Source organism: Bidens hawaiensis, unplaced genomic scaffold (genome assembly GCF_021521415.1).
Source record: "Bidens hawaiensis isolate Kalapana, Puna unplaced genomic scaffold, B.hawaiensis_p1.1 tig00001032_1, whole genome shotgun sequence".
Taxonomy (NCBI): Eukaryota; Viridiplantae; Streptophyta; class Magnoliopsida; order Asterales; family Asteraceae; genus Bidens; species Bidens hawaiensis.
In genome coordinates this window covers 2,100,659-2,113,535 of record NW_027491060.1, presented here as the reverse complement: position 1 = coordinate 2,113,535, position 12,877 = coordinate 2,100,659, and the positions used below count along the sequence as shown (strand labels likewise).

The following is a 12,877-nucleotide window of genomic DNA, read 5'->3' as shown; positions in this document are numbered from 1 at the left end:
TATAAATGGGTCCAGAACTTAACATCATTATGCGATACTTTATGTGAGAATACTTTTATATGACAATACTTTTCTTGAGTAGGGTTCAAATGGACCGAACCAAACAAAGTCTTGTTCATGTTCGTTCGTTTAGCACTAAACTTGTTTACGAACGGCTCATAAACGCTAACCAAACGGAAAATCTTGTTTGTGTTCGTTCGTTACGTAATTGAACTTGTTCATGATCACAAATGAACATGCACTATTTAAGGAAAAAAAAAACAGAATAAAAAGCAACATTCTTAATCCAAAACACTAGGCATAGCCACCTTAATTACTATTATTACTATATATAATTAAGAACTTTGGTGCCGCAATTGGCCTATTGGGCCACTTGGCGGCACCGTATTGGTCGGTGGATTTTTTTTGGTTTAACTACCATAATAAACGTAATAGAAACCGATCAAACGTCAATTTTTTTTCTTTTAGTTCCGGTAACATAACAAACCTGAATGAAAGCGACCAAGTTTGCGCAGACTTGCGAGCCTTATTTAAAGCCCATGGTGTCTATATCGTAACAAACGCAACCGGTACTGATCGAATTCGTGTCGACTCATTGTCGTAAGGATTTGGTTCAACGCTCGGGTTTCAACGTTGGAGTTTTTCCAACTGCCCCGGTGCAACGCGCCGGGTAAAAAATCTAGTTGAATATAAAGTTAACTTGAGAAAACAATAATCATAAACATAATTATCCTCCAACCGACAACTTTATTTTGATAATGTCAACAAAACACAAATTAGATTTGTTGTTAGTTAAAGCAAGACTTTATAAAACAAACCATTAACGAAACGAGTTGAACATAAACAATAAAATTATAAAATTTAAATGTTGTTAGGGCTTAATCATTTGATGTTTACTTGCTAAAACGATGAGATCTAAATGTTAGAGAAGTCGTTAATTTGATGATTCCGGGAACAAACCAAGTGTGTGATTTAAGGTGTGATTGTTCCGATCCATAACACAATACCTTGGTATTTATACAAATGACACAATAGTAAGGTCTATGATCTTATATTTGAAAAGCCAATAATTTGCCTTGTAGACTTAGTAATTATCCATTTGTTATTAATATATCCGGATGTTAGTTATAACCTACAAATGAAAAGTGTCTGTCCACATACACATCTTTCCTTCATAGTTATACCCGAGGAATTACTCCACACGTATCTTAAATGATTTGTTTATCTTTTGTTGTATCCTCACGGCTAAATAGATAACTTGGCAAGCCAATGATCTTTTTCAGTGTTTTAGAATACGGTAAATCAACATGTTAACTACTGATTGCAATAAACGAATCGTCTTTTGCAATGGTGTATGGGCTTTGGTTGCTCCTCTTGACACGAATAAATCTTGGTGTTATTTGGGTTTATCAATTCGGCATGTAAGCTTGGCACACTACAGCGTTTATCAGGGTCTTGATTAAAAAGCATGTATAAATGAAATAAATGAAAGGCTGAACTGAATAAAGTGATAATATGATCATATCATAAAGCGACATTTATAAAGACATCTTGAATACAACGTTTAGCGGATGTTAATCAACACCTCTGCTACACAAGAAACAATAAACATCGTACAAATTCGGATTTTTCTTTGACTTTGTCTAATCACAAAAGCTACTTTCCAATAAAACCTCAAAACGGATGCATAGAGGGGTTGAAGGCACGTACTCGAGTTGTATGGCATGCATTTTAATTTCACCGTCTTTGAAAATATGAAGTATGTATGTCATGTTTTTAAAGACGGTGGTAAAAATATTTAATTCATATGCTTGTATAATTTTGCAAAGCCAAATCCAAATGGTTTAAGAAAGGTTAAAATTGGTTCCCTTGATAAGTTTGGCCGAACTGCCAACCCGCACCAACTACATTGAAGCTTGTAGTCATTCGTCCATCACTTGTTGTGACTCTAAACGAGAGACTTTGACCGTTAAGATACGAATTGCTTTGCCAATTTTGACCCCAGTTTAGTGACATAGCTTGCCACCCTGTTTTGGACCCTTTGACAGAAACCGCATGAACCTCCCCTGCACCGCCAACGTTGCTGACCAAAACCAAGTTGAAGTATGCGTGACCATGCATGGTGAACCTTATTCCTCCTCTTTTAACACATGGAACCCTGTATGTTTAGAACTCGTTCAATATAAATTAATCACAACTCGGTTCGGTTTTATCTAATCGAATTTTGGTTACACTAGAAATGAATAGTTTATCGTTATAATTTAGGATAACGTGTTAGATTGTTCGTGTTCGTGGCCCGAACTTGGACAAGATACGAACCTAAAAATTATGTTAGACACATGCACAAGTAAACAACACGCATATTCGCAAGGTTGACTTGAACACAACATAACATGTTCAACCCATAATTTCTTTTTTGTTGTATTATTATTTTAAATTACAAGTTTAAAACCAGAAGTAAAAGCACGTGTAAAGCAAACACAAAAAACTATAAAATCTAACTCAATTATATTTTTAACTTTTAAATTGTGGTATATAAACTAGGTTTTAAAAGTTACAAAAATAAATTGGTTAAATGGGTCAACCATGAATAAGTAAATTATAAAAAGTAGTTTTAAAAGTTAAAATAATAAACTTTTCATCGTATTGACCCAAGCCCGCTTGGACTTAATTCAAATCTATGAATTTCATGTTAGGTTGGTGTAATCTTTGGACCAGTAAAGTCAAAATCCTATGTTTTTAATAATTATTAAATAACTAAATTACCCCTAATTTACCTTCTAAAAGATACAGGCACAATTCCAGCTTTATATTTAGCAATATGCAAGAAAGCAGGCTGAGCCATGTCAAAATGTTGGAGTGGTGGGTTGCACCACCCGCCATTGTTGCTCGGCAAGTCAAAGTTTGGCGGGCAGAAATTGGTGACGGTGATGATGACCGATCCAGGGAGGCACCACTGCGGATCGTTCACGCATATCATCTCGTAACAACCCCCACAGCTTAATCCATTGTTAAAAAGTGCGGTACTAAGTGCCACAGTGTTTGTACCGTACCCTTGGCTATACAAATCTCCATAACCGCAAGCTCCACCTGCATATTAATTTGCAAACAATTAATCTAACACCATCTTTGTCTATCGATATTTGCACACTTTTATACAAAGTTATATCAGGAAAAACTAACCGAATGGACATCAAGAACAACATAACGGACACGTATAATTAAATGAATGGATTTACATTTACTTGTTTGTATTTCTTTGCAAAGAAAATAAACATGTGACATTCACTTACTAATATTCTAAACGGATATTAATGGGCGTAAATAAACAAACATAAACCAAAAAATGAACGTGATCATGTTTGCCGGTCTCATTAGTCAATTACGCCAGGCTTATTTATGATGTATATGTAAACGAATGAATGTGTAAATGAACAAATGTAAATGAACAAACATGACATGGGTTCATGTTCTTTCGTTTAAACAAATGAATATGCATAAACATTTTTATATGTACGCCCATTTAATTATTAAGTTATCAATATAATGATATATATACTTAGTTACTTACCATATTTCAAACTATTTAGGAAAAAAACGTTGAGTTCATTTACTTAAAACTTAGAAATATAAATAACAATGCACATAAAAGCTCTAAAACATACCCATTGTCCCGGAAGCATCACTTCCACCATAAAATGTGGCGTGGCCACTCTGCCAGCCGCCGTAGCTGGCAGTTGTGGTGTGGAGAAGGGTGGCGGTGAGCAAGAGAATAATTAGCATAGAGATCATTTTCATGTTACAAAGATATATGGGAGAGAATGAAGAAATAAAGAGAGATGGAGTGTGAAGAAACACTAACCGGACCCCGGACAGATTACTGGTAACCTGGGGGTTGGATAGCTGTTTCCCACGAGGGGTTAGACCCTTGGAAGATGGTTCTTCTGATAACCTGCAAAACAGACACCGTGAGCTCGTCACTGAGAAGGGGGGGGGGGTTCCTCCTTGTGACCACCCTCCGGCGTGAGAATCAGACTAGATTGCTCTTTAAATATAAAAGTATATTAAGAGATTGCTAGAGCAGATATCAGGTATAATATGATGATAATGTAGTAAGATATGTTGTGTTTAGATGATCATACCATTTGGGGTATTTATAGCCGAAGGTAGGTTTCCAAGGAGGTATGGCCGGCTGCAACAGTGTTCCTGTTCATCAACAGTAGCCTACGCACGTGCCCTGCTGGTAGTTGGTGGGTAGGCAGCGGCTGATAGTGACCAGGCCTGCTGTATACTATTCCCTTTCCACCAACTGCCGGCTACGCACGTGGTATGACAGTAGTTGGTGAGTAGGCAGCGGCTTAATAGTGATACAGTACAGGAGCATGCTGCTCGCCATACTGTATCAGTGAGCTGTCGTATCCCTGATCAGATCTTTCGCCCATACCTCGTCAGGTACAGTAAAAGGTCCTTCAGTATACAGACTGGCTTATTTGGGCGGGAGTATTCCCCCTCCCGCCTCTGTGCGGGATTGCTCCCGGCTTTGCTCATTCCTTCAGGTGACACTGAATGATCGAGAGCTAAGTACCTAGTGCGTGTAGCCATGCTGCGCGGGTGGCCTTCCCTCATGGCTTGTATCCGAGGCTGCGGGAACAGGCGGAGTCCTTCACCATGGGAGGCATTTCCTGCGGGAACAACTTGCGTACTGCGCGTAAGGACGTCACGTCTCTGAGCATGGTTGGTCCTGCGGATCCAGTTGGTCTCTGCGCAGACGTCCCTGTTTAAGGTGAGTCTTGCGGGACCAACTGGGCTCTGCTGGGACCTACCTCTTCAAGTCCCCCCAGTCCAATGTTCTTCTCATGCGTGTTTAATAAAGTGAGGTGAACTTTTGGACTTGAGCAAAGGGTTTTGAAAAGGGTTTTGTAAGGTTTTCCATGGGGATTCTTTCCGCGGAAGTCCTTGTCACTTGCAGAAATGCCCGAGTTTTCTGCTTGGTCTTTGGGTATGATGCGGGTAGGTCTGTAACCTCCTCGCAAGTCAGGAGCATTGAGTCCCAGTTGTATGGATTTTCCATGAGGTTTTGGTAGTTTTGAACATAGTGATCAATTATGTTAAGACCACCAATTCCATCCTGGAGCTTCAAACAACGTAGTTCTCGACGTTCCCGCTATGCGGGGATGTTATTTCCGTTTCCGCAAGCATTGCCCAGAAGATCCTTCTTGGTTTCAATTCCCAGCGGAGCGCTAGGTATGTGAAGGGTTTTGCCTTGACACTGTACCTGCGCTCGTCTTACGGTTACTTTACTTCCAAGGTATTCCTGGCGTCAATTCCCTGCGGGTGCTAGGTATGTGAAGGGTTTTGCCTTTACACTGTACCCGCACCCGTCTTATAGTTACTTGGTTGCCGAGGAATACTTGGCTTCAATTCCCTGCGGGTGCTAGGTATGTGAAGGGTTTTCCCTTAACACTGTACCCGCGGCCGTCTTACGGTTACTTGTTCGCCAAGATTTTCTTGTCTTCAATTCCCTGCGGGTGCTAGGTATGTGAAGGGTTTTGCCTTAACACTGTACCCGCATCCGTCTTACGGTTACTTGTTTGCCAAGGTTCTTGGCTTCAATTCCCTGCGGGTGCTAGGTATGTGAAGGGTTTCGCCTTAACACTGTACCCGCATCCGTCTTACGGTTACTTGTTTGCCAAGGTTCTTGGCTTCAATTCCCTGCGGGTGCTAGGTATGTGAAGGGTTTCGCCTTAACACTGTACCCGCATCCGTCTTACGGTTACTTGTTTGCCAAGGTTCTTGGCTTCAATTCCCTGCGGGTGCTAGGTATGTGAAGGGTTTTGCCTTTACACTGTACCCGCACCCGGCTTATGGTTACTTGTTTGCCAAGGTAAGGGGTATTTTCCCGCTTTTTAATATTTTCAAATTTTTGAATTTTGAAATTCGAAGAGTTGGTGAAAAGATAAGAACAGTCCAAACCTCTGAAACGTCGTGCGACGGTTTCTTCTGACTGTGTCAGGACGTGCAGGTAGTTATGGTGACGTGACAGAACATGGTCATTCCAGACGCTTTTCCTGGCGCGTGGGCACGATTTTTCGGGCGCGTGGCCGCGAAATTACTGGCACACGTCCTGTCAACAGCTGTTGCCAGCCTGCTTTTTGCCACGTGTCATAGTTTCATTGCACCTTCGATTTCTCTCTCCTCCGCATTAAATTCACCGCATTAATTGCGATTAGTATATAAAGGGGGAGAGGCCTCTTTGTAATCCACACTTTCACCTCTCTTCTTCTTCTTAGTGATTTCCGGCAAATATTCCCCTTTTTCAGGCAAGCATTTTCCCGAAATCACTCTTCTTTCTGCAAAAATGTCTTCTCATGATGCTGAAGCTGTAGCCGACGATAGGAGTACTGCTGGCGAGTGCCAGTGTGCTCTACCTGTCGATCAGTACCAGTACATCGTCAGGAAGTTCATGCTCGAGTCTCTCGAGCCTGAGTTTCCTGAATCCCACCAGACTGTGTACGATGCCCCCAGTGGCAAGATCGGGGTATATGCTGCATTCTTTGTTTATGGGAACCTTAGGTTCCCATTGACAAAGTTTGTGTACCGTGTCCTGGAGAGGCACGGGGTGCACCTGACCGAGGTGCATCCGATGGCGATTGCCAAGGTCCGGCACTTCGAGTGGCTGTGTCGGATTCTGGGTATTGAGCCCTACGTGGACCGCCTGATGACCTTTTATACTTGGAGGTGCGTCCAGGGGTGGTACACCCTGACAACCCGTATCAAGGGTTTGAAGATCTGCGTGACCGAGCGCAGTCTCCGATCGTGGAAGCGGGAGTTCTTCTACATCTCTGCCCGCGCCATCCCCATTGCTATGAAGTTCAAGAAGGGTCAAGCGCTTCCGAGCCTTCACGCTTCCAGCTACCAGGAGGCGGAATGGTTCGCGAAGATATCCCGGGTCCAATCTCCGGTTTACCGGTTTGCGGAGTCCGGGATGGTGCTGCTGGGGATGAGCCGGGTATGGAAGGATGCGTCCCGGTTTCCCATCCTTCTTGAATACGGTTTGAACTCTATTCCTTATGGTATGTCTTGTCTTTCTTGCTGATATTAGTTAATTTTCTAACTGTTTCTTTTTCTTTCAGAGGGGAATAATTTGGAGTCGCTCCTGTTCCCGCGGGAAGCTGACAGTCCCGTGCGGGTGGGCACTCGTGCTCTGGACGACAATGAGTTGCCCATCCTGGAGCAAACGGCGGATAGGTTTGTGGAGGTCTATCCGCCGGGCCAAGAGATCCTGAGCCACCGGCGGCCAGGTAAGGAGATATTCTATCCTGAACCCCTCAATGCTGTACCCGTTGCTGGAAATCCTTACATCCTGTCTTCTTCTGAGGAATCCGCAGATGGTCCTCCCCTTGTGCGGAAGAAGAAGGCTGCTGCCGGCGTGAAGGGGAAGGAGAAGGCCTCCACAGCTGATCCAGTGGTTCTCTCTGACTCGGAGTCAGATAGTGAAGAGGTGGCGGGGAAGCCCGGTGGTGAGAAGACCACTGCTCCGGAGGCTACGACCGTTACCTCCGGAGAACCAACGAAGACGACGGTGACCGGTACCAAGAGGCCGGCTCCATCGGGTTCCTCCCCGCCCGTCCGTACGTTCAGGGTCAAGAAAACCCGTAAGTACAATCATAATGTCTTTGCAGATTTATCACTATAAATTTATCTAACACTTTCTTCTTTGTGCAGGCGTGGGTGTTGACGCATTCCGGGGTGAACCGCAGGGGAGTATCTCCCCGCCAATGACGGTAGGCTCGGTCAGCCTTCCTGAGGCGTCGACCCAGGCGCCTGCGCCTGCATCCGCTGGTCCAGTTGCTCATTCCTTTGAGCCAACTGTTCCGGCAGTGATGACGTCACCGCCGGCTGTGAGTGCGATTTTTACAGCATCCTTCACAGAGCCGGCGGTTACTGCTGCTGCTTACAAGGCGGCGACCACGGCGGCGACCACAACGGCGACCACGGCGGCTGCCACCATGCCCGCGCCACCGGCACCGATGGCCGGACCATCAGGTACGCGCAGGGCTTCCCGCCGATCTTTGCCACCTTCCCGTCTGCCTGACCTGTTGGATGGATTTCCTTTAGGTTCAGGTGATGGGTTTGGCGGCTATCGGCCTGTCATTGACCCTACAGGTGCGTAGGGTTCCTTTCTTTTTCCCTTATGTTTTGTATCATCTTTTCCTTACTGCTTTTGTTTCTTTTGCAGTGTCGGATTCCAATGAAGTGTATGTTCCTCGATGGAACATACGCCGAGGAACAACCCTTCGCACACCTGTGGAGTGCGTGGACTGGGCTCGCCACGCTACTCCTCCGGGTGCGTTGGGGGAAGCCATGGTTAGCTACCAGGAGGGTAGGCTAACTAATGAGCTTCGGGTTCTCCAGGCCCGGATGCAGCCGCGCGTCGAGCTGCTTTGTCGTGAAAACGACAAGTTGAAAGCAGCTCACGCCAAGGACATATCTGAGGCGCGTGCTCTTCGGGAGGAGAACCAACAGCTGGCGGCAGCTGCCGCCGACAAGGAGAAGGCCTTCAAGGCCCTCGAGGTTGAAGTTCAAGCGCGACTCGAGGCCCGCTCCAAGGCTGCCCAAGCTGTGAATGAACAGCTTCGGCTGGCCAGGGAGACTGCGCGAAACGCAACCGAGAGGGCTGCCAAGGCTGAAGCCGTTGCTGAGCCTTTGCGTGTGGAGAATGAGGAGCTCAAGGCCAAATTAGAGGCTCTCCAACGCGCTCATGATGCCTTGGCAATGGAAGATGCCAAGAAACTCCAGGAAATCCTGGACCAGAGGGGGGTGCTTGACCAGACCCAGCGGAAGCTTAAGGGCGTCGAAGAGGCTGCCGCAAAGGAAGTTTTACTTGCCAACCTTAACAAGAGCGAAGCCGAACGCGCCCATAACGAAGCTCAAGCTGCCCTCCAATGGCTTCTTCGAGAAGCGTTGCCTCAGGTATGTTTAGATTTATCTTCACGCTTTTCTTTTGTAAGAAAAGGTTCTAATACTTGTGTTTTCTTTGTAGGTTGTGCGTCGGGTCTTTTCAGAGACCTCTTACGATGATGCTATGACCGCAGCCCTCAACGCTTCTCATGAGGATGGGGAAAAGGCCGGCTTCTTGCTTGGTCTAGGGTTTGTTGAGAAAGGCGTCCCGCCTTCCAACTTCCCTTTGTTCAATGTGGATACCGAAGCCATTTATGACCAAGCATTGAACCAATACGCCGCCTTCCCGCATCCAGTGGTGGAGAAGGTGGACGAAGTAGCTGCTGCTGATGATGGGTTAGCTGTCCTCAAAGCGTTCCTCGAACCACCCCGTTCTTCTGACGGAGCGGGTCCAAGTGGAAGCGGCCCTGAAGCTTGATCCTGAAGATCCCTTTCCATTGCTAAGATAGACTTGTATAGTTTTTTTTTTCTTTTAGGCGGGTAGTTACCCGGCCATTCTTGTAATATATTCTTGAAATATTAATCTTTTTGCGTATAAGATTGTTATTTCCTTCTTTGGGTTCCTTGCTTTATAAACTTATGACTTGCATACTTAGTTTAAATTAGCAATTTTCCAAGTATTTAGAATAAGAACCTTTGAACGTGGTTGATAGTGGGTTAAAGTTTCGCTTCCTCCTTCGTGATTGTGCGGGTAGAACCGTCACTTGCATTTGGTAGGATGGCTAAACTTTAACTTTTATCTGACCTGCGTGTAGGTTTTCCTTTTCGAAATTTCTAAGGCATTAAGATAAGTTAACCTTTGAACGTGGTTGATAACAGGAAGTCTTGCTTCCTCTTTCGTGATTGTGCGGGTAGAACCGTCACTTGCACTTAGTAGGATGGCAAAACTTTACCCTTATCTGACCTGCGTGTAGGTTTTTCTTACCTTTTGAGGATAAGTTAACCTTTGAACGTGGTTGATAATAGGTGTGAAGTTTTGCTTCCTCTTTCGTGATTGTGCGGGTAGAACCGTCACTTGCACTTAGTAGGATGGCAAAACTTTACCCTTATCTGACCTGCGTGTAGGTTTTTCTTACCTTTTGAGGATAAGTTAACCTTTGAACGTGGTTGATAATAGGTGTGAAGTTTTGCTTCCTCTTTCGTGATTGTGCGGGTAGAACCGTCACTTGCACTTAGTAGGATGGCAAAACTTTACCCTTATCTGACCTGCGTGTAGGTTTTCCTTATCCTTTTTAAGAATTTTGTTTTGAACCGTTCGACGCGCGGTTGTCGATAGGTTAGTGTTCATTTTCCTTTCATGATTCATGCGGATAGACCGGCACTTTCATTTAATGGGATAATTGAACTCTTCTTCAACTGACCTGCGTGAAGGTTTGCCACGTTATTGGGTTCGTGCGGGTAAGACCGCCTTCCCACGCAACGACTTCACGTAATGTGAATGCCGTCACCAGTGTTTGATAGTTTAACCGTTCGACGCGCGGTTGTTGATAGGTTATTATTCAGTTTCCTTAATGATTCATGCGGATAGACCGGCACTTTCATTTTTGGGTGCTGAACTTTTTCCCCTTCAACTGACCTGTGTGAAGGTTTGTCACGTTGCTGGGTTCGTGCGGGTAGGACCGCCTTCCCATGCAATGACGACGTAATTATGCGGTGAAAACCGGCATATTAGTTCAGAAAAGTATAAATGTAAAATCATCAGCTTCGGTGTTCTTAAAGAGAATCATTTCCATTAGAAGTGGCTCTTGGCCTTTTCTTTACAAATTGGAATTGATTTACATGCAGACTGTGTAAATGAGCTCCCTTCCATGTTGGGATGGGAGTGCCATCGAGCCGATACGCACCTGGTTCGGGATCTCGTTCTTTACGCAGCATGTAGTCTCGATTTTGAAGCTGGAATTGATTCGTGTTTTCCCCAGCTGGGGTTCTATACGCACTCGCCTGCTCAGCCTTTATTACGCCACGAGGTGCGCGAGCGTCCCATCTCTGACAAATGCTTCGACCATATCTTTTACATCTATGCATTCTTCAGTGTTGTGGCCCTTTGTCTTGTGAAAGTCACAGTATTTGCTCCGATCAGCATCGTGACGATGTCGGATTATTGGAGGCTTTGGCCATGGGAGCTCTTCAGTGGCGAATATCTCAGTGACGCTTTTGGTGAGTGGCGTCCATCTGGAGTTCCGGTGCGACTGTACATTATCCCTTCCGCCCAACCGATGTTGCAAGCCGGATGAGGTGTCAAAGTTTACCCTTGACTGCCAAATGCCTAGCTTTCGTTTTTTATTTAGTCGGGCGGTGAGGACGTTGTCTTCTCTCGTCTTCTGGGTGTAGAGCTTTGTGTTCTGTGGGAGATCTCTACCCAGTTGCTTCTCTGTTTCCGCATAGCGTTTTGCTGCTGTCATGATGCCATCCCATGTGGATGGCATGCCATCTTTACCCGTTAGGGTGCGGATGAGCTCTGGGTCATGTGCGCCCTGGATGAAGGCAGCGCGAACAAGATCTTCGCTGATATTGCCCAAACTTAGCTTCTTTGAGTTGAAGCGAGTGATGAAGTTTGGCAGAGATTCATCTTCCTCTCGTATGCATTTGAGGATTGTCCATTGCTCCTCGGTATACTTTCGTTGCTGGCTGAAGTGTTGGCTAAACTTCTGTTGGAAGTCTGCCCAGGCGTAGATGTGGTTGACCGGTAGACGATCGAACCATGCTCTAGCAGCCCCAACCAGCGTCATTTGGAACATGTAACACCACGTGGGTTCCGTCCAATTGCTGACGGTTGCCCCCGCTATAAACCTGTTCAAATGATCGTCTGGATCAGATAAACCGTCATATGTGCCTATGTTAGGCATTTGTTTGGCACTCTTTGGGGCGATTGCTTCCGCAATGTCCCTTGCAAACTTGGACGTTCCTGCATTTGCAACGTTTGGTCTAAACGTTTTGGAGAAGTCTCGTGGACTTCCACCTGTGCTTTTTGGTTTGAAGGCTTGTCCAAAATGCATTTTCGGTTGGGATTCCGTTTCCTTACGCTTCCCTTTTGCCCTATGGCGAGGGTTCGCGTCGGAGTCGGATTCCTCCGAGTCATCCTCCCAGTAGTCGAATTCGTCGGCCTGTTGCACGGAACGCAAGCGTTCGTCCAACTCAGCCTGGAATTCCTTCTGTCGTGCCTCCGCCCATGCCTTAACTTCATCGAGAGTCTGGCGGGGGAGTCTTCGTTTCTCAAACTGGATATCGGTGGATCCCAGTAGGTGATCATTTACTGCACTTGCCCCAGCTTTGGTAAGTGGGGTAGTGTTTGTAAAATTTACTTCACTTGCCCCGGCTTCGGTAGCCGGGGTAGTGTTCGTAAAAACTGTGTTGCCGGTATTCCCCCTAGTAGCAGGGGTTGTGGTTACCGGAATTTCTCTAACCATCTTTGTAGAAGTTTGAAAAAACTGGAGAAAAATAAAGTTCTAGCTTTATGCACGGATGGCGCCAATGAAGAAACACTAACCGGACCCCGGACAGATTACTAGTAACCTGGGGGTTGGATAGCTGTTTCCCACGAGGGGTTAGACCCTTGGAAGACGGTTCTTCTGATAACCTGCAAAACAGACACCGTGAGCTCGTCACTGAGAAGGGGGGGGGGGTTCCTCCTTGTGACCACCCTCCGGCGTGAGAATCAGACTAGATTGCTCTTTAAATATAAAAGTATATTAAGAGATTGCTAGAGCAGATATCAGGTATAATATGATGATAATGTAGTAAGATATGTTGTGTTTAGATGATCATACCATTTGGGGTATTTATAGCCGAAGGTAGGTTTCCAAGGAGGTATGGCCGGCTGCAACAGTGTTCCTGTTCATCAACAGTAGCCTACGCACGTGCCCTGCTGGTAGTTGGTGGGTAGGCAGCGGCTGATAGTGACCAGGCCTGCTGTATA

General features: G+C 45.5%; 1 protein-coding gene across 1 annotated transcript; it reads right to left on the bottom strand.

Moving 5' to 3' along the window:
• Positions 1–1,827: 1,827 nt before the first annotated feature.
• Positions 1,828–3,833, bottom strand: LOC143555000 (expansin-A1-like). The gene is made up of 3 exons (XM_077044644.1): positions 3,666–3,833; positions 2,778–3,090; positions 1,828–2,158 (listed from the first exon to the last, which is right to left on the bottom strand). Exons 1-3 carry the CDS (start codon positions 3,796–3,798, stop codon positions 1,855–1,857), a joined length of 750 nt encoding a protein of 249 aa, XP_076900759.1. The 5' UTR covers positions 3,799–3,833; the 3' UTR covers positions 1,828–1,854.
• Between the last annotated feature and the right edge of the window lie 9,044 nt (positions 3,834–12,877).